Raw genomic sequence first — 19549 nt, forward strand, 5'->3', positions numbered from 1 at the left:
CCATGAGGCTCCCACGGCCCCAGGAGTCCCCTCTCGGCACCCTTCGGCACCCTTCACCCTTTCTCATGAGAGCCTGTGGATGTTCTTGTTTCTTAGGGGCCCAAGGTCTAGTCCCTTCCTCCGGCAGCTTCCCTGTGGGCCCGCAGGAAAGAACAGCGAGGCCAGACAGCTGATGGTTAGTTGTTTTTTGTTTTTAATTTGTCTCTAATAAGCGACACCATCTGCCCACCCCCGTCTGGGAAGCGGGTCCCGAGTTGGGGGGCCTGGCACCCACTTTGGGAGTTGTAGGCAGAGACTTGGGAGGCCTTGAGGCTTGGACCCCCCCACTGGGTGTGAGTTACGTCTGGAGGGCGCACCTCCTCACCCAGGGTAGGTTAGACTTCGTCGACTTGGCCTCAAGCCCCTGGGAACAGTAGAGAGCATGGGGGCCCTGGGGCTCTCGTCCTGGGACAGTTAGCAGTTTGGAGGTACCCCTGGCCCCCTGAGCAGTTAGAGATTAGGGGAGGCTGATCCTTGGCCCTAAGGGTGATTAGGGGCTGCGGGCTGTTAGAGACTGGCTGCCCAAGCCTCAGCCCCTAAAAATGTTAGAGATTCGCCGGGGTCAGGGGTGCTGGGACCCCAGTTTGGGGAGGGAGTAGTTAGTAGATTGAGGAAATGTTCTGAGCTCCCCAGAAAAGAGCTGTAAGTTAGAGGGGGCCAGGCCTGGTTGGGGCTCAGCTGTCCCAAAGCTGGGCGTCCTGCCTGGGAGATGCGGCTGTCACTGGGGTTTCTCTCCCTCCGTGGTCCTGGCCTCCTCCTTGGCAGGAGGTGGAGACTTCCTGGAGGAAGCTGAAGTGGTGGGGTTGGGAGCCCCTGACCCCGACTGGGCATCTATGCTGGCATGCTCCTTCCGGACAAGGTCCTCCAGTTCCTTCTGCAGGGGACAAAGTTCACAGAGGTCAGAGGTCATCATGCATCATAAGGTCAGAGGACCTGTGGGACGGGGGTCCAGGGACTGGGCTCAGGGTGGGCGGGGGTGGCCCAGGCTCCTCACCTTCCATCCGAGGAGGTCGGCAAGGGCCAGGCAGCCCTGGTCGCAGTCACCCAGCCAGGCCACATCCCTGTGGGCGGGTGAGAGTCAGAGCTCCCAGGTTTGTCCCAGGGCCCTGTCGGCTCTGCCCTGCCCTGTGCCTCCGTGCCCTCCCTCCCACCTTGGCCCTGTCCTTTGAAGGCTCCACTGCCCCCGCACTGCCACGGGAGGGCCTCACCTGTAGGCCTTCTTGGAGTCGAAGTCCATGCCTCCTCCGAGGCCCATCATCATCCCGAGGAAAGGGTCCATCTGTGGGGAAGGGGGTGGAGTCGGGGGGAGCTAAGAGCACAGACCCTGGAGCCAGGTGGCTTGGGTTGGAATCCCAGCTCTGTGACTTTGCTCAAGTGGCCTGGCCTCTCTGAACGTCAGTTTCTTTCTCTGTAGAGTGGGGGTGATCATCAAACCCACTCCTAGGGTTGTACTGTCAGCGGGTTAATACAGAGGAAATGCTTAGCACGGTATCTGGCACACCGTACGTTTTTTGCCTGTTGGAGAAACATCTGTCCCCAGGAGGGAGCCCCTGCCTGGGAGTGAAGCTACCTCAGGAAAAGAGAGATGAGAGAGGGAGCGGGTAACTCCTGACAGAACTGCTGCAGGCCCAGGGGCCAGCTAGCCCTGACTCTTCAGTCACGGGAAGCACGACATTCTCGTTTTGGCTTAAGTCGCTTTGAGCTGGGGTTCTGTCACTCGTTCAAAAGGGTGAATGAGGGACTTCCCTGGTGGAGCAGAGGTTAAGAATCTGCCTGCCAATGCAGGGGACACGGGTTCGAGCCCTGGTCCAGGAAGATCCCACATGCCATGGAGCAACTAAGCCCGTGTGCCACAACTACTGAGCCTGTGCTCTAGAGCCAGCGAGCCACAACTACTGGGCCCGTGTGCCACAACTACTGAAGCCCACGCGCTCTAGAGCCCGTGCTCCGCAACAAGAGAAGCCACTGCAATGAGAAGCCCGTGCACCGCAACAAAGAGTAGCCCCCGCTCGCCGCAACTAAAGAAAGCCCATGCGCAGCAACAAAGACCCAACGCAGGCAAAAATAAATAATAAATAAATTAAAAAAAAAAAAAAGGGGTGAATGGCACAGAGGCCTGTGGAATCTTGGAGTCAGGGCAGCCTGGAACCTGAACACTGTGGATTCCAGAACCCTTAGGTCTGAGCTGAGGGGTCCAAAGTATCGGGATTCTCCAGAGACCTGTCCCCTGGTTCCTGAGGAGGCCGGGGGCAGGCAATGTGGGGCCCCTGTGTGGGGGTGGCAGGGTGTGACTAAAAGGACTCACCTGGCCAGTCTTCTCCTTGTTGATGAGCAGGCGCGGGGTGGAGAGGGGCGCCCTGGTGGAGGGCGAGCTGAGTGGTGAGGGCCTGTCCCGGCTCCCCCAGTCCCCAGCAGCCCCCCATAGCCCAGAACCCCAACCTACTTGCTGATAAGGGATGCGAAGGGCTGCACCTGCAGGGAGGTGCCCATGATGATGAGGAGGTCCACCTTCAGGAAGTCCTGTGAAGGGGGAGCGGCCAGTGAGGCTGGGCTGCGGTCCCCGGCCCCCGCTGCAAGCCCACCCGCAGCTACCTGGGGAAGCCACCTTCCCCAGGGCAGGACCCAGGCTGCCCCTGCGTGGACCGAGATGGGGGGCGCGGCGGGTATACTTACTGACTGCAGGCAGGAGAAGAAACGCGCCGGGAGGTTCTCGCCAAAGAACACGATATCTGAGGTGGAGATAGATGGACAGACAGACACAGGGAGAGATAGAGACAGTGAAAAAGCAGGGGGGCAGAGACAGGGAGGGAGAGAGAGGACAGGCAGGAGCAGAAGGTGGACCGCAGGGCTGGGACGGGAGTGTGGAGCGCTGGGGACAGACTAGGGGCTATGGTACCCACTCTCCCTGGGGCAGACTCCGGGCACTGGTCAGGGAGAGAGGGTGACGGGGCTGGATGGACGGATAGGGCGCGTGGCCTTCTTGGGAAGGGGTTAGTGGCTGAGGGGGTCCCAGCCTGAGTCTACCGCGGTTGGTCCCCGGCCCCAAGGCTCACCAGGCTTCACCACACTCCGACATTTCTCACACTTGGGAGTCACCTCGGAGAAGATCTTCTCTGAGCGTGGGGAACGGGGAGGGAGAAGAGGAGGTAAGAGGCTTTGGGCTGGGGCCGCAGCCTGCCTGCCCACCCCATCCTTCCTTCACTGTCAACACAAACACACCTCAGTCACCGGGCGGGCCTCCTGGGGTGTTTGCCCTGCTCAGGAGGGACCTCCCTTCTTAGACAGCTGTCCCTCCCCTGCCCCCAACATTCCTGGGGTGGCTCCCAGCACCAGCCTATAGCTATTAAATGAACAAACAAACAAATGAGCAGACACTCGCCCCTAAAAGGGGCAGCTGGGTTCCACCAACCCCCGACCCGGGGGATCTGGACTTGGGAGTGAAGCTCGGCCAGTGGGTCTTTGAGGGCAGCCCTACTTCCCCGTGGGTCAGAGAGGCCTGGTAGGCGCCAGGCCTAGTGGCAGAGAGGGAAGAATTATGCAGATGATGCTGGGACGGGGACAGAACCTTAGGTGCAGCTGCTTCCCACTCTCGGGCTCTGTGACAGACACACCCCTGCCCCCACGCACACCCCATGCTTATGACAATCGTCCTCATTGCCTATTGATTAAGGAAGCTTGAAAGCATTCTGTCACTTGCAACCCACAGAATCCTGGCTTGTTCATTCAACTATTCACTCATTCCTTCAACAGATATTTACAGAGCACTGCTTTCAGGTCTGTCATTTACTTGAGAATATTTTTGCATTGACAGTACATGACATTTTGCGGGTGACGCTTGTGCTACTGCTGTAAGAGAGACATAATGGGGTAATGTTAATTGTCCATCACCCCCAGCTGCGTGCACTTGGGCTATTCAGGAATCCTCACCCCAGGGGCGGGCAGCTGGCATGTTGTCAGAAGGGCCACACTCCAGGGGCCCTACTATCAGCGCTGCAGCTGTCCTTATCACACAGGGACACCAGAGGCTTTGTGAAATCAGCATAAAGAACATCAGAAATGGGTTTCCATGGATGAAGTAAGTGGCTTCTTAATTAGCACAATGGATGTCAGAAATCAGCTCTCACTGGCATTCAGGAAATGTGGATTGGCTGGATTTTTTGTTCCTCCTTCTCTTTTTGGACACTCTGCCCAGGCAAGAACAGGGATGAGGACTTTAGCAAGCCCTGGAGTTTGCATCCTTAAGGACAGCCCCCAGGCTTCATTCCTAACCAGGGCTGTGCCCAGCTTCACACGCCATGGCCTCTGCTCGCCTGAATCCAGCTAATTGGCCGGTTGAATCCTGTGCCTCTGGGGCAGTGCTGGCCGGTATGCTGGTTAGAGCCACATGTGACTTTTAAATTTTAATTAATACAAATTAAAGAAAGTTAAGAATTCAGTTCCTCGGTCACATTAGCCACATTTTAAGAGCTCAACAGCCCCATGTAGCAAGTGGCTGCCGTGTTGGACATTCCCCTCACCCCAGAAAGTTCTCTCAGATACTTCTGCTCTTCTTGGAGTGTAGCTGCGCTTGCCTGGATGAGCCCCTCATGTGAGACGGGGTCAGAGCGCCCAAAGGACAAAGAGCTAGGGTTTCATGACCTCACAGAACAGGTTGTAGGACCACGTGGGGGCCTGTCTGCTAACGCACGTCTCTGTGTCTGGAGTCTGCATCCATCATAACCTGGCTGTGAGGTGGTGTCGGGAGAAATGAACCCCCACTGCCACCTCCAATCTTTGGGGGCTGCCATTATCTGCTAAAAAGAGCTGCAGAGCTGTGCAGGACAGAGCTGGCGTCCGCGCGTGGAGACCCTGTCCCTGGCGCTGGGGAGCAGACAGGGGACGGGAGGCCTGCCCTCGGGGATAATAACCTCCAGCCCCTCACCTTTCATCCAGCTTAGCGCGTACTCCTGCCGGCAGACGGGGCTGATGCAGTGAGACGTGTAGAAGGTGCCGTGGGCCTCCACCAGGTCCTCGGCCTCCAGCCCCGCCACTCGTTCCAGGGTGTCTATGTTCTGGAGGGAGAGATGGAGGAGAGAGGGTCAGGAGCGAACCACACCCCCCAAGGGGCAGAAGGCATAGCCAGCAGTTGCGGCTGAGGAAAGCAAGTGGGACAGGGAAGAAGGAAGGGAGAAGCAAGGGGCAGGGTGTGTCTAAAACTCTTCTGTTCATCCTGATGGTGCCTCTGAAAAGGTAAGTCATGGACACTTAAAGGCAGGGGCCCAAACTCAAATCTCTATGAGCCCAGACCCACTGCCACCAACCAGCCCTGGCAAATTTGGGCCACTTTGCTTCCGTTTTGCTGCAAATGTGTTTTGTTAGAACCAGACACTCTAGTGGCACCTGCCAGAAATTTGCTGAAATAAACATACAACTCTCCAGTGTCTCCACTGTAAACGCAGCCCCCTCAGATATGGCATCCTTGTGCAGTACCCAACCTGCACAGCTGTCTGTGGCAGCCCTGGCCAGGCATTAACATAAATCAATGAATCAGGAGGGTTTTTTGGGTTTTCATCACACTGTTTTCCTACTTAACCTTACTATGATCTGCTGCATTGATAGTATATTAACTTGTAGTCTTTTCAGACAGAGATACTTTCCTTATTCAACAGGCAAGAATATTCTTCTCTTTCACATAGACACTTGCGCTTTCTCCAGCCCCTCCGGAGCAGCTTTCGTTTGCCCACGAGGAATGCTGCTGGGGCAGGTGCTGCTGGAGGACACTGGCAGACGTTACAGAGATGGCCGGGCATATGCAGCCCCCAGCTGACCTGACGAGGTTTCCTGGAGGTTCCGTGAACAACTGAGAGGGTTCCCTTGCAAGGGCAGACAGCCCCAACTGCCCTCTCTGCTCCCAGCCAGCCATCAGTTTATCCCCAACACATGCAGACAAGAGTCACTGTCCCCAGACTCTCTGTGGCTTTCCCTCTCCCCCCTTTACTAGAAATGCTAGTTTTGCCTTTGTTTCTTGACTTAGTTACCAACTCCCGGACACGTAAGTAAGCAGTATGCACGCATATAACTAAATGGCACGTCAAAGGTCTGCCTACACGCCTCTGTGTTACCCTTTGATGTCACTTTTTTTTTTTTTTTTGCTATGCTGTGCGGCTTGCGGGACCTTAGTTCCCTGGCCAGGGATCGAACCCATGCTCTCAGTGGTGAAAGCACAGAGTCCTAACCACTGGACCACCAGGGAATTCCCTTGATGCCACTTTTGATGGAGAAACCACAAACAAACAAAAATGAATGCGGTCAACCCGTATGTACTGGTGTGAAGGGATCTCTCCAAGATGTTAGAAGGCCCAAAGCACAAAGGCAGTGTGTACAGGATGTGAAAAAATCAATATATGAATTTGTGTATTTGCTTGCCTAAGTATGGAATATCTTCAAAGGAGACCCAAGAAGTAGGCAGCAGCCGTGGCCCCCGGGAGGGAAGCTGGGGCTGGGGAATATGGCCCAAGAGGTTCGCTATAAAGGCCAAGCAGCAATGAATGCATGGCAACACACAGCAACTGATGTCTGGCCTCAGCATCAGGCAGGAAAGAGGTCATGGTGAGGAGGCGGGCCCTGGGCAAGGTGGGCAGCGGCCGCTCAGCTCCAGCCAACCACTCTCCCCCACAGAAAGCCACCCAGGGTACAGCCAGCTCTTCCCGATTTTCAAGAGGAGCCTGATGTCTGGGTTTTCATTTGCAATCTCTTGAATTTTAAACCTTGGCTCACTTCTGGTTTCAAGACATCACGTCTCTGACATGCTTTTAAAAAGCATGAAGCTGGGACTTCCCTGGTGGCACAGTGGTTAAGAATCCGCCTGCCAATGCAGGGGACACGGGTTCAAGCCCTAGTCTGGGAAGATCCCATATGCCACAGAGCAACTAAGCCCATGTGCCACAACTACTGGGCCTGTGCTCTAGAGCCTGCGAGCCACAACTACTGAGCCTGCATGCCACAATTACTGAAGCCCGTGCGCCTAGAGCCCGTGCTCCGCAACAAGAAAAGACACCGCAATGAGAAGCCTGCGCACCGCAACGAAGAGTAGCCCCCGCTCGCCGCAACTAGAGAAAGCCCACCTGCAGCAACGAAGACCAACGCAGCCAAAAATAAAATAAATAAATAATTTTTTTTTAAAAAAGCATGAAACTGCTATGTGGGTGCAGATATGGAAGGATCCTCCAGACAGGGCTTAAATGAAAGAAAGCCAAGTACAAACCCTATGTATGATGTAAATGCCATAGATATAGATTTAAAAGAGCGATAAGCTGGTTTGCTGAGGAGATCACAGTGACTTGAACGAAGGCGACAACTGTTCTCATGTTTGAATGGATACTTGTGTCTTGAGATAAAAATAGCATCGCGCGTGGCTTCGAAAGTGCTGCATCGTCACAATTCAGAAAGACGTGAAGACAATGTGTTCCAGAAAACTGGGTCAGTGACTCAAAAAGTGGCTGAGGTTAAAGAAGAGGGTGATGAGTTTAAAAAAAAAAAAAAAAAGGTTTCGTGAAACGTGAGACTGGAAAAATTTTTTCCACCTTTGTCTATGTTACGTAATGCGCCATTTTGAATACGTATGCGTGCTTAAATCCACACATGAAGAATTGCAACTGGGGGGAAATGCCACCACATTTCACGCTGACCTCACAACGCATTGGTGTTGGCTTTCGTCTAAAAATAGCCTACAGCTGGTGTGCTTTCGTGGTTGCGGCAGGGGGTTCTGCCTCAGACAGAGCTGGGAAGCGAGCCCTCTGAGCTGCCCCCATGAGCCACCTGGGCCTGGGCCTGGGCTTCTCGTGCTGGGACCCCTGTGATCTCATCCTGTCTGGAGGGTTTAAACGTCGTCTATCTGCTGCTCTCCAGCTTGAGTCCAGACTCCTGTGTCCAGCTGTCTGCCCATGTCCCCAGGTGGTTGTCTAATGGGCATCTCAACCCCGACATGCCTTCAGCCAAGCTCCTCCTCTGCCCCCCATGCCTGCACGTCCCACCATCTCAATAAAAGGCAGCAGGTGCTCAGGCTGACAGGGAGCCAGTCATCCCTGACTCCTTTCCTTCTCTCACGAATCGTTTCACATTCAACCCATTGGCAAGTCCTGCCAGCTCCACCTTCAAAACGGGTTCGTAAGCCGCCCACCTCTCCCCTTCGGCGGCCCCCTCCCCGGCCCAGCCTCCATCCTCTCCTGCTTGGAACATCATTGCAGCCTCCTCCCTGGTCTTGGTACCCGCCCCCCACTGCTCCCACAGTCTGCCCCCCTCACGCAGCCAGAGGGACCCTGTGAACACCTGGGTCAGGTCACATCCCTGCCCTGCTCAGAGCCCTCCTGTGATTCCATCTCACTCAGGGGAAAGGACAAAGCCCTCCCTGTGGCCCCCAAGCCCCCACACGGTCCACCCCCGTCACCTCCCTGACCTCGTCTCCTCCATCTTCTCCTACTACTGTCCTCCCTGCTCACTCAGATCCAGCTTCTTCTTCTTCTTCTTTTCTCTTTTTAAAAATATTTATTTATTTGGCTGTGCCGGGTCTTAGCTGTGGCATGTGGGATCTAGTTCCCTGACCAGGGATCGAACCTGGGCCCCCTGCATTGGGAGCGTGGAGTCTTAACCACTGGACTGCCAGGGAAGTCCAGATCCAGCTTCTTGAACACGCCAAATGCAGCCTCCCCTCAGGACCTCTGGACTGGCTGTTCGCTTTGCCTGGAATGCACTCTCCCCCGACAGATGATCCCATGGCTCCCTCCCTCCCCTCCTACAGGTCTCTGTTTAAATGTCCTGCTTCTCAGTGAGGCCTTCCCTGACATCCTGTTCAATACAGCACCCCCGACCCCGCACACACAGAGCTTGAGTCCCCTTTCCTGCTCAGCTGCGCGCCATAGACCTCTCAGCATCAGCGTAGATACGCAACTCACCCATCTCGTCCGTTGTCTCTCCCCACACTACAGTGTCAGTTCCAGGAGGGCAGGGATGTCTGCTCCCTCCGTTCACTGCCTGCAGGGCCTGGCACTGGGTTGGCACTCAGTAAACATTGGGACAGAAGCTTACAAACAGGTTTGCCAGCAGGGCTATGGTGAGGATTTCATGAAGGCACTTGGCTTCAGGTGAGCTGTTCGTATCAAGTCTGAGTCACATCTCATGGAAAAAACTGACTCTCTGGGAAGAAAGGTCAGGTTTATTCTGAACTGGGGCTCCTGCTGGAAGGAGGAGGCCATCCCCTCCCCCGCCAGCCCTGGGTGGGAGCACGTACCCCACTTGAGAATTCCGGACCTACAAAGATTTCATCCTCCCCCTGGTGGCAACTTCTGAGGCTGCAGGCTCCCGATTGCCAGGCGCAGGAAGAAAATAATAGAACACCTATTTCTATCCATGTGTTCTCTCTCTATTTCGTAATTTTGGGTTCTGAGGTATGAATTAGAGCAGGCATGGTATCAGGGCTATAGTACATCATGTAATTTGAATACGTATTTATGAAACAAAGGTAGAGGTGCAAACATTTTTCACTATTAGGGGTGCGAGATCCTAAAAGGCTCACCAACTCGGAAGCCAACAATGTGAGCTGTCCTTCCCTGAGGACACCCCGGCGAGGCCCTCCGCCAAGCACCTGACCTGTATGAGCCACGGCCCCACGGTACGCACAAGGCCTTTGTGCAAATTACAAAAGGGTGTCCCAGGACTTCCCCGGTGGTGCCGTGGTTAAGACTCCACGCTCCCAATGCAGGGGGCCGGGGTTCGATCCCTGGTTGGGGAACTAGATCCCACATGCATGCCACAACTAAGGAGCCCGCCTGCTGCAACTAAGGAGCTGGTGTGCCGTAACTAATAAGCCAGCGAACCGCAACTAAGGAGCCCGCCTGCCACAACTAAGACCCAGCACAGCCAAATAAATAAATATATTTTTAAAAGGTGCCCCACAAAAAAAAAAAAACGATAGTGCTCTTTCCTTAAGAGTTTACAGCTACCAGCCGGAAAATTGTCAGGTGTAGTGATCATATTAAATCAACTCAGTTTGGAGTCATCTGCTGGAAAGCCCCGCCAAATACGAAATCTATGGTGCCGATAGTGTCTGCTCAGAGAAGTACTCCTGGGATGGCCCTGAGGGAGGTCACTGCCACACCACCACAGGCCTGAGAGGGCAAAGCTGTTCTGGCCTCTGTTTTATAGAAAGGGAAACTGAGGCTGAGAGAGGGGACGTGAGTCACTGCAGGTCACGTGACAGAGAAGCCGTGGCCTGAGCTCTCGGGGCCCCTCCAGCCCACGCTCTTCCTCCCAGCACGCCCGCGGTCCCGCCTACCTGCGTGTAGCAGCGCAGGAGCAGCCCTTTCTCCTTCAGCAGGCGGATGAAGTAGTGGCAGACGGTGGGCTGGAGGGGAGCAATCATGACAGTGCCGATGAAGACGGAAGACACTGACCGCGCACCGCCGTGTGCGGGAACCGTTCCAGGCGCCACGCCTGTTTTCCCTCACGGAATCGTCACACCGACCTCGCGAGGCGCGCACCTTTGTTATCCCCATTTCACAGGTGAGGGAACTGAGGCACAGAGAGGGTGACTGTCTTGCCAGAGTCACCCAGGTTGTGGAGTTGGGGTTTGCACAGAGAGGACTGGCTCTGGGGTCTGGGCTCTTGCATGTATCGTTAACTCATTTAAGCCTCACGACAACCCTTCCCGTGGACTATTAACAGCTTCATTTTACATAAGGGAAAACAGAGGCTCAAGGACACAAGAGCAGGAAATGAGGGACCAGGACTTGGACCCAGGCCGTCTGGGCCCGGAGCCCATGTGTATATATATATATATATTTTTTTTTTTTTTGGACGGTGCCACACGGCTTGCAGGATCTCATTTCCCCAACCAGGGACTGAACCCAGGCCACAGCAGTGAAGCCCCGGAATCCTAACCACTAGGCCAGGGAACTTCCCCAGAGCCCATGTGTTTAATGGCTATCATATTTGTCTGAAGGGCCCTGGAGGGGGCTTTCCCATGCCTGCTGGCCCCCAACCTTTCCTGTCACCGCCTCCGCAAAAGAGAGCTCACCTTGAACTGCCCAGGATAGAGTTCCTTGGCGAGGGCAAAGAAGGGCTCTGGGTGTTTCTGTGGGAGAGAGAGCCGGAGGGCAGGTGGGCACCCAGATGGCCCTGGTGAGATGAGAGCTGGAGAGAGGCGGCCACGCCTCCACCCCCCACCCCCATTACAGACGTTCCTCCCTGCAGGACACGTACCTTGAAGTAGCCAATCTCAAAGATGGCCTCCGGGTAGGGAAGATGGTATTTCTCCAGGTTGGCGTAGAGGCCCGTGTTTGGGGAGCGGAAGTCAGGGATGCCCGCCGCTGGGGGAGGAGTGGCAGCGGGCATTCAATCGATGAGGGACCTTGGCCCCTTCTCTACCACACTGACCCTCCCAGGCAAGGGCCCCCATACAGCTCCTCCCCAGCTCTTCGAAGGGGCACCCCCAACCAGGGAGTTCTCTTGGGGGAGGGGGGCACTTACAAGTGGAGATTCCAGCTCCCACCAAACAGATAACCCTGCGACCTGGAGGAGAAGAGTTTATGCAGCATGGGTTTTTTGTTTTTGTTTTTTTTCAGTTTACGTTTGTTTACCGTTGTAACATTTTGTTTTGAACATCAAACACTGCTCCAAAATGTGACCATTTATCTTAAGACAGTTGTCTTTGCCATAAACTAAGTACTGAGCTGGTGTTCACAATGAACTTCTGACAGCTTAAAAAATTATTAGTGGCTCTGCTGTCTAATAATCAAATATATCATCACAGACTGAATGTAATGATTACATTAAAAGACCAAAGTTTCCCCTTCCCTTTCTTACCCTTAAATAATACCACCCACCACAGTCCCTGAAGCCGTTTACTCTGTGCCTGGCCCTGGGGCAAGCATTTCAGATCCCTGAATGGCTCTCCCAACCATTTCAAGGAGGGAGGTGTTAACATCCCACTTTATAGATGAGGAAACTGAGGCTCAGATAGGGGAAGGGGTCACACAGGTGACTGATGGAAGAGCCAGCATGGGGTCAAAGAATCCACTGTTTGAAATTACACCAATGGGGACTTCCCTGGTGGCGCAGTGGTTAAGAATCCACCTGCAATGCAGGGCACACGGGTTCGAGCCCTGGTCTGGGAAGATCCCACATGTCACAGAGCAACTAAGCCTGTGTGCTACAACTACTGAGCCTGCGCTCTAGAGCCCGCGAGCCACAACTACTGAAGCCCGCGCACCTAGAGCCTGTGCTTCGCAACAAGAGAAGCCACCACAACGTTCTCATGCGCACTGCAACAAACTGCAAGTAGAGAAAGCCCACGCGTAGCAACGAAGACCCAACGTAGCCAAAATAAATAAATAAATTTATATTAAAAGAAATGAAATTATAGCAATGTAGTAAGATTCAAGAAAAGGCCACTTGGAGAGAAATTTCTCCTCGCTAGATCTAGACAAAAATGCATGAGATCTTAGTGAGAGGGGTGGGGTGGGGGGTTCCCCCGGAAGAGCTGCAGGTTATTGTGAAAAAAATCTCTGGCCACCCCTCATCTTTTGGACATAATCTTGGATGGCCATCTATTTCTAGCATATGATACACATTCCTTCATCCTATTCCTTCCCTCCATAATCAAATGCACATCAGCCGCCGGAAGTCTGGTAATTTTCAGGTGAAGACCAAAGACTGGCCACTCTCAGCCCATGCCCAGTGAGCAGCAGAGTGGATAAGGGCTTCCAATCCTACTTCTTCTGCATACCAGCGGGGGCGTCTTAGTTCAGATCACCACTCTGGGCTTTAGCTTCCTGCTCTGTAAAATGGGCATAATCACAGTACTGACCTTGCAGGGCTGTTGAGAGAATGAATTCATCCCTGGGAAGCTTAGATCAGTGCCCAGCACTGATGATTCTACAAGTCACTCGTGCTCAACTTCTTTAGCCCCATGATTCGTACACCTATAAGCGCTTTACTCCCCCATCGTCACCAGCTTTCAGAGAAGAAGATGGGGAGGCGTGGTAGGGGTGGCATCACTTCACAAGCACGTGGGGCTGTGCAGAAATAGCCCAGCTGCCTCTTCAGTGGCTGGCTGGCTGGCAGCCCTGCCACGCAGCACCCTTGGCATCTGCCCCTCAGCTGATGGACAGACACGGGTGTGAGGCGCCTGTGAACCGGGCGCCTCTGGGGTGTTCTATGCAAAGGAGGACAGCAAGGGTGACAAAGGCTGAGGCCTGCTACAGCCACAGCCCTTGGCTTCGTCTCAGAATGCCATTGGACTCGGCCCAGTGGACCCACCAGGGGCCATGTGGAAGGGAGCGTGCGCCCTGGATTCAGGCGGCCTGGCATCGAGCCCTGATTCTGCCTCTTGCCAGAAGTGTGACCCTGTACCCAGTCACAGTCTCTCTGCGCCTCAGTTTCCTCCTCTGTCCAGATCACTCCTCACAGGTATCATGTGAAGATCAAAGGAGGGGACACCTGTCAAGTGCTTAGCCCAGTGCCTGGCAAACAGCGAGAGCTCAATTCATTGTTATTATTATTTTTATATTTTTAAGATTTTTTTGGTGTGGACCATTTTTTTTTGTTTGTTCGTTTTGTGGTACACGGGCCTCTCACTGTTGTGGCCTCTCCCGTTGTGGAGCACAGGCTCCGGACGCACAGGCCCAGTGGCCATGGCTCACGGGCCCAGCCGCTCCGTGGCATGTGGGATCTTCCCGGACCGGGGCACGAACCCGTGTCCCCTGCATCGGCAGGCGGACTCTCAACCACTGCGCCACCAGGGAAGCCCCTCTGTCGACCATTTTTAAAGTCTTTATTGAATTTTGATTACAGTATTGCTTCTGTTTTATGTTTTGGTTCTTTGGCTGTGAGGCATGTGGGATCTCAGCTCGCCAACCAGGGATCGAACCCATACATACCCCCTGCGTCGGAAGGCGAAGTCTTAACCAACGGACCGCCATGCAAGTCCCCATTGTTATTATTTATTATTATCCCCTCATAGGCGCCCTCATGAATCAATTATCCTAAAACCCATGTGCAGGAGGACAGAAGGAATGAAAGCTTTGATGCCACTGCCTTCGTTCTCTTGGGGGCCCACCCAAGCCAAGAGATGGCTGCAGACAGCTGTCTGGCCTGCCCTAGGAGAGGGAGGTTCAGGACGGCTGGCCTGGCTGCCCTCGGAGAGACGGCAGCAGCTGGAGGACAGGGAAACTGGAGAAGACGTCCTCAACAAAAGGCTGTCCAGGACCCTCAAAGAGTGGATTGTTCTAGTCGAGGACTGCCGAGGGCTCGGTTTCTCAGCCTCTGGCGACCTCAACTCGTGGCGAGAAATATAAATTACATGGTGACCCCATAAAGAGGCACCTCTACACCACACCTGAAACAAGCCTCCTGTAATAATCGTCACAGGGAACACTTAGGCAGCCCTTGCTCTGTTCCAGGCCCGGTTCCAGGCATTTACATCTATGAATTTATGTAACCCCCTCATAACCCTATAAGGTAATTACTATTATTAGCGTCTTCATTCTGTCAAACAGGCCTGGCCAATCAGAGACACGGTGATTGGTTCAGGGGTAGGAATGTGACCCAACCCGGGCCAATTGGAGCCGATCTCTGCTCTTTTGCCTGAACTACTGGGAGAAAGGTGCTCTCTTCAGTGGGAGCCACTAGGCTGCTGGAACTTGTATCTGCCACTGCCAGGAGCAACCTTGACCCCAACACAGAGAAGAGCTGCACCAGAGAGGGTTCAGATTTTTGACACAGCGTGGAAGCCGCTGAATCCAGCCACGATTAAAGCGGGGTTTTCATTACAGGATCAACACACTCCCTTTCTGGCATAAGCCGGTTTGAGTTGAGGTTCTTGTGACTTGCAGACGAAAGTTGTGAATTAAGTCACTTGGGGCCAGGAGAGGGGAAGGGGCCCAGGGCAGGCAGAGGACTCACAGCGCTCACTCTGCATGTAGCGGGTCACCCCTTCCAGGGTTAATTCGTCCAGCAGACGCTCCTTCTGGGTGCCCAGGCCCAGTGTCTGGGAGAAGAAATTCCGCAGGAAGTCCACTGGCCAAAAAGAAGAGAGACAGCAGCCGGGTGGGTGTTCAGTCAGGGTGCCCAGAGGCCCCGAGTGCCCCTGCCCAGCCCTGGGGCCCCGCCGCCTTCCCGCAACTAAGAGCTCAATGCCTGGCCCAGTCAGGGGCCTCCAGGCGCTCACACTGCATCTGGTATTACATACTTTGAATGTCACCCCTGGCGGAGGTGAGCACCCAGATCCCTGCCCTAAACCGCCCCCCAGAACCGTGCTCTCAAGGAAGATACTCACTCTCTCCTTCTCCGCCAGCCGCTCCTCCCTCAGTGTCTGAATCTGAGTCCTGGAAGGGGTGGGGGTGGGGTGATCAGGCCCCAGAAGTGGGGTGAGGGAGGGAAGGAAGTGGGGGTGACACCGGGTTTGGGGAAAAGGCTCTGGCTGGGAGCTGGGCCCGAGGAAGTGAGGGGTGGAGGGGACAGCGCTGGGGGCCAGGGTGTGGGCTCTGGGACAGGCTGCCTGTGTTGGAAAACCCAGCTCTGCTACTTGCAAGGAGCACAGTCTCCGGTGGGTGACTTGGCTTTTCTGAGTCTCCGAGCTCCTCCTCTTAGAAATGGAGCTCAGAGGACACTCATCTCAGAGTGCTACTGTGAGATGAAGTGAGTTCACCTCTGGGAGGTGCTCAGAACAGCCCTGGGGCGGGTGTGTGGTGGTGATCGCTCAGGAAGCACTGGCTATGTTCTCATCACCTCCCGGTGTCCACGGCCTCGCCTTACAACCCCTTAGTCCCCTGCCCCGGCCAGCAGTCCTGCAGCCCTCCTCACCTACGTCACTCCTGTGAATAACGCCTCGGTCCTCACCCTGCGGCCGTCAGCCCTCCTGCCTGAAGCCCCCCACTCCACCTTTCCAACCCTTCCATCTCCTTTATCGACTCCTCCCCTCAGCCAGACTTCCAAATTGAGGGTCTGGGACTCTGTCCTGGGCCCTCCCTACTTTCTCTGTTCACCTTCCCTGGTCGGCCTCATCCACGCCACTGGTCTGTCCTCCAGATCCAGGGTTCCCGCAGCCTCCTGGTATGCCTCCTTCTAAGTGACCCCCGGTCCCTCACTCCCACCACGTCCCAAACTGGCCTCAGCATCTCCCCCAAACCTGCTCCTCCTCCTGGGCCCCATCTCAGTGTGGCTTCCGGCCCCCGGTCTGCCAGACGCCTCCTGCCTCCCTCCCCTGCCCTCCTGCCATAACACGTCCCCTCTCCAGGGCTCCACGTGGCCCAGCCTGTCCTCCCCGCGGTCCTGCCCCGACCTCCTCCCTAGGCTCCCAGCCTCAGTCTTCACCTCTGATCTACTCTGCTGCCCTGTGTGTGATGGCCTGCCTGGGTCGGCCCGCTCCCCTCCACTTCAAAGGCCCTTCTCTGTGGCTTCTCCAGTCTAATCATCTGATCACGAACATCTATGGCGTCTACCATGATGTCAGCTCCAAGAAGCCTGGGAGTTTTCGTCATCACCGCTGGAAGCCCAGCACCAAGAACAGGGTCTGGCACTCGGCGGGAGTTCCAGAACTATCCACCACTGGACAAACGGACACCGGCTGTGCTGTGTGCTAGCCCAGGCCTGGGCCCTGTAATGGACCTCATGCAATGGTAGGAATGCAATTCTGGGGAATTCCCTGGCAGTCCAGTGGTTAGGACTACGCGATCTTACTGCCAAGGGCCTGCATTCAATCCCTGGCTGGGGAACTAAGATCCCGCAAGCCGAGTGGTGCAGCCAAAAAAAAAAAAAAAAAAATCTAACCAATTCGCTCTCCTGTTTAAAACCCCTCCAACGACCCCTCTCCATCACTCACAACTCTGGTTCCAAGCCTTTCTGAATAGAAACCTCCCTTCCAAACATAGTGAAAACTTTTTGTTACTTTCGGACTACGTATGCTGCACAAAAACTTCGACCATTAGACAATGTATAACTTGGGGGCACTTGCTTCATGATTCCCTCACCCACAACCCCCGTCCCATTCCCCCACTTCAAGCTAACCACTCTTATTAACAGTACAATGGTAATTACTCCAGATTTTGTCTCTGCGGGTAAAACTCGTTATTTCCCCAGAAATGGGTCATACCACAGTACGATGCTGCAACTTGCATTTTGCGCCAAACAATATATCATAGACCTACCAGCTACATAGCGTTGCAGTGTGAGGATGCCCCATAGTTCATTTAACCCATCAACTGATAGCCGTTTGGGCTGTTTCCAGTTTTTCTGTATGAGACAATGCTGCAATTTACATCCTCGAATCTCTTTGGGACTGAGGATCGCTTTTTCACATGAAACCTTTTTCCCTGACAGTGGTCGTGCTTTGGGAGCCAGGCGAGGGAGAAGCCCGGCCTGACAGGAAGCTCTTATCCCCTCGGTGTGGCTCTGCCGTGCCTCTGTGGGGTGCTCTCATCACAGCTTCTGCACTGGCCTACATCTGAACTGCGATCTCGCGTCTGTGGGTGGGCTGGCATGATTTCAGGTTGCAGACAGTGAGGCTCTGTGGAAGGATTTCAGGGCCCTGCTGAGAACGTGGGAGCAACAGGGCCTAAGGGGGAGCTGGAGGTGCTGGTGGGGCCTCTGTGAGCCTGCTTCCAGAGAAGTGTCCGGGACGCAATGTGCCGGGTGCCGTGGGTCGCAAACCCGTCCCTGCCCTTCTAGCCAAGGAACAGTGGACAAGTTACTGAACAACTCTGTTTCCAATTCCTCATCTATAAAATGGCTACAGTAGACCTTGCCCCCCAACAGGGATGCTGGGAAGATGAAATGAGATGAGGCACATCAAACACTAAGCAGAGTACCCGGCTGGAGTAAGTACTCAATAAATGCTAACCATGAATATAATTAGCTGACCTCCCCAGCCACCTGATTACTGAACACATCACATTCTTTCATGCCCCTCAGTGTTTGCAAAAGCTGTATCCTCTGTCTGGGACACCATTTCTCACCTTGCCTGAGAAGATTCTAAAACACTCTACACTAACTACCATGTGCTGTATCTCAATCTGACTCCTAGATCAGCCTGTGGATTCCTCCAGGGAAGGGACTGGCAGGAATCTGTGTGACCCCCACAAAGTTTACTCTGGGCTCCCAGAGTGCCCTGAGCTACTTTCATTATCACCCCATAGGGTCATTGTCTAGTCACTTGTCCTGTGAGATCTGTGAGTTCAGGGACCAAAGCTCTTCCATGCCCAGTGCAAATGAGTTTCAGAAGGGATGGGGGCCGCGGTGGGGAGGGCAAGGAGAAAGGAAAGTTTGGAAGGGCAGGCCTGGGGTTGAGGCTGCACACCCTTCTCTGACAGTCCCCAGAATCCACCATTCCCCAGGAGGATGAACCAGGAGGTGGGGTGAGGGACTGGGGCAGTGAGCTGAGGGCCCTGGGGTATCTGTCTCCCCTCTGCCACCTCCCCCCGTGTGGGGTGTTGGAAGTCCATCTCTCTCCTTCCCTCCACCCTTCCCTCCATCTCACCTGAGCCTCCTGCACCTTCCCTGCCTGGGTCTCCACAGGGTCAGAGGCTGGGGGAGGAGGGGGAGCAGATGTGGTTATGGTGAAGGGAGTGGTTAAGGGGGAATGAAGGGTTTCAAAGCAGCGGGGGGCAGAGGGGGTCAAGAAGACCCACCAACCTAGTTATACTGGGGTGGAAGTGTAAAAATGGAGTAGATGGAGGGAGGGAATGGGGAAAAGCAGATCTTATCAGAGTGGGGAGTGCTGGGAGGACAGGTGGTTAGTGAGGGACAAAGAGGCTGGGACGGGAAGGTTTAGGAGAGAGAAAAGAAAGTAAAGCATACAGGGTATGGAGGAAGACTTAGGAGGAGTTAGGAAGGACGCAGTAGTGTGTGAGTGTGTACGGGGAGGGTTAGGTTTACAAGCAGAGGGAAGCGTAGAAAGCAAGTGAGAAGATAAGAAGAGATACTCCGCCTGGAAGAGGTGTTGGGTGGTGGGGGGCAGGGAGGGTGGGATGGTAGGTTTAGGAGAGGAAGGAAGAGATAGGAGGGGACACCAGGGGTCCCCTAGCATCCTACAGTTCCCACTAACAACCAGGTACCCTCAGCAACCTGGACCGCGGCATTCTAAGTCTCTAGCAACGAGGGTCCTTAGCAACTAAAGTGAGAGAAAGACGCGATCATTAGTAACCTGGGGGACGTGGCAAACGGACCCTTAAAACCTCGCGACCCAGAAACCCACCAAGCTAGCAATATGGATCATTTTGCAACGGCCCCTGAATTCCATTCCCCCCCGTGCAGCCCCCATCTCCTGCCCCACCACGCCCGCCCTCGGGCCCCGGGGCCTGCAGCCCTCAGCCAGGCCCCGGCACGGCCCGACCCTCCCACCAGGGCCCCCGACTCACGATCCGGCTCAGCCATGGGCGCGGGGCGGGGGCCCTCGGTACTGTCACCGACTGCTCTGCCCCGTGACGGCACCGGAAACAGGAGGGGTCCGAGACAGGGCAAAGAACTACAACTCCCAGGA

The 19549-nt window shown here is 54.8% G+C and overlaps 1 protein-coding gene and 1 long non-coding RNA gene across 6 annotated transcripts; one reads left to right on the plus strand and one right to left on the minus strand.

The window, feature by feature from the left end:
* Window positions 1–175: 175 nt before the first annotated feature.
* On the minus strand, window positions 176–19530 carry SIRT2 (sirtuin 2). 5 transcript variants are annotated; one of them, XM_073795835.1, is made up of 17 exons: window positions 19428–19516; window positions 18548–18594; window positions 17473–17578; window positions 15350–15398; window positions 14977–15090; window positions 11542–11583; window positions 11275–11381; window positions 11090–11146; window positions 10349–10417; window positions 4961–5090; window positions 3093–3152; window positions 2713–2768; window positions 2483–2559; window positions 2345–2396; window positions 1248–1318; window positions 1034–1100; window positions 176–913 (listed from the first exon to the last, which is right to left on the minus strand). In XM_073795835.1, coding segments are annotated over exons 4-17 (1059 nt in total). In that variant the 5' UTR covers window positions 15351–15398; window positions 17473–17578; window positions 18548–18594; window positions 19428–19516; the 3' UTR covers window positions 176–757. The 5 variants fall into 5 exon arrangements, with proteins under 5 accessions (XP_073651936.1, XP_073651935.1, XP_033700111.1 ...); XM_073795834.1 differs by lacking the exon at window positions 17473–17578 and having other exon boundaries at window positions 14986–15090; window positions 19428–19530; XM_033844220.2 differs by lacking the exon at window positions 17473–17578 and having other exon boundaries at window positions 19428–19529.
* LOC141277146 (uncharacterized) lies at window positions 869–2135 on the plus strand. Its single transcript, XR_012327969.1, has 2 exons — window positions 869–962; window positions 1825–2135. It is a non-coding gene; the product is annotated as an uncharacterized lncRNA (long non-coding RNA).
* Window positions 19531–19549: the final 19 nt, after the last annotated feature.

The sequence above is a fragment of the Tursiops truncatus genome, chromosome 19, assembly GCF_011762595.2.
Source record: "Tursiops truncatus isolate mTurTru1 chromosome 19, mTurTru1.mat.Y, whole genome shotgun sequence".
Classification (NCBI taxonomy): Eukaryota; Metazoa; Chordata; class Mammalia; order Artiodactyla; family Delphinidae; genus Tursiops; species Tursiops truncatus.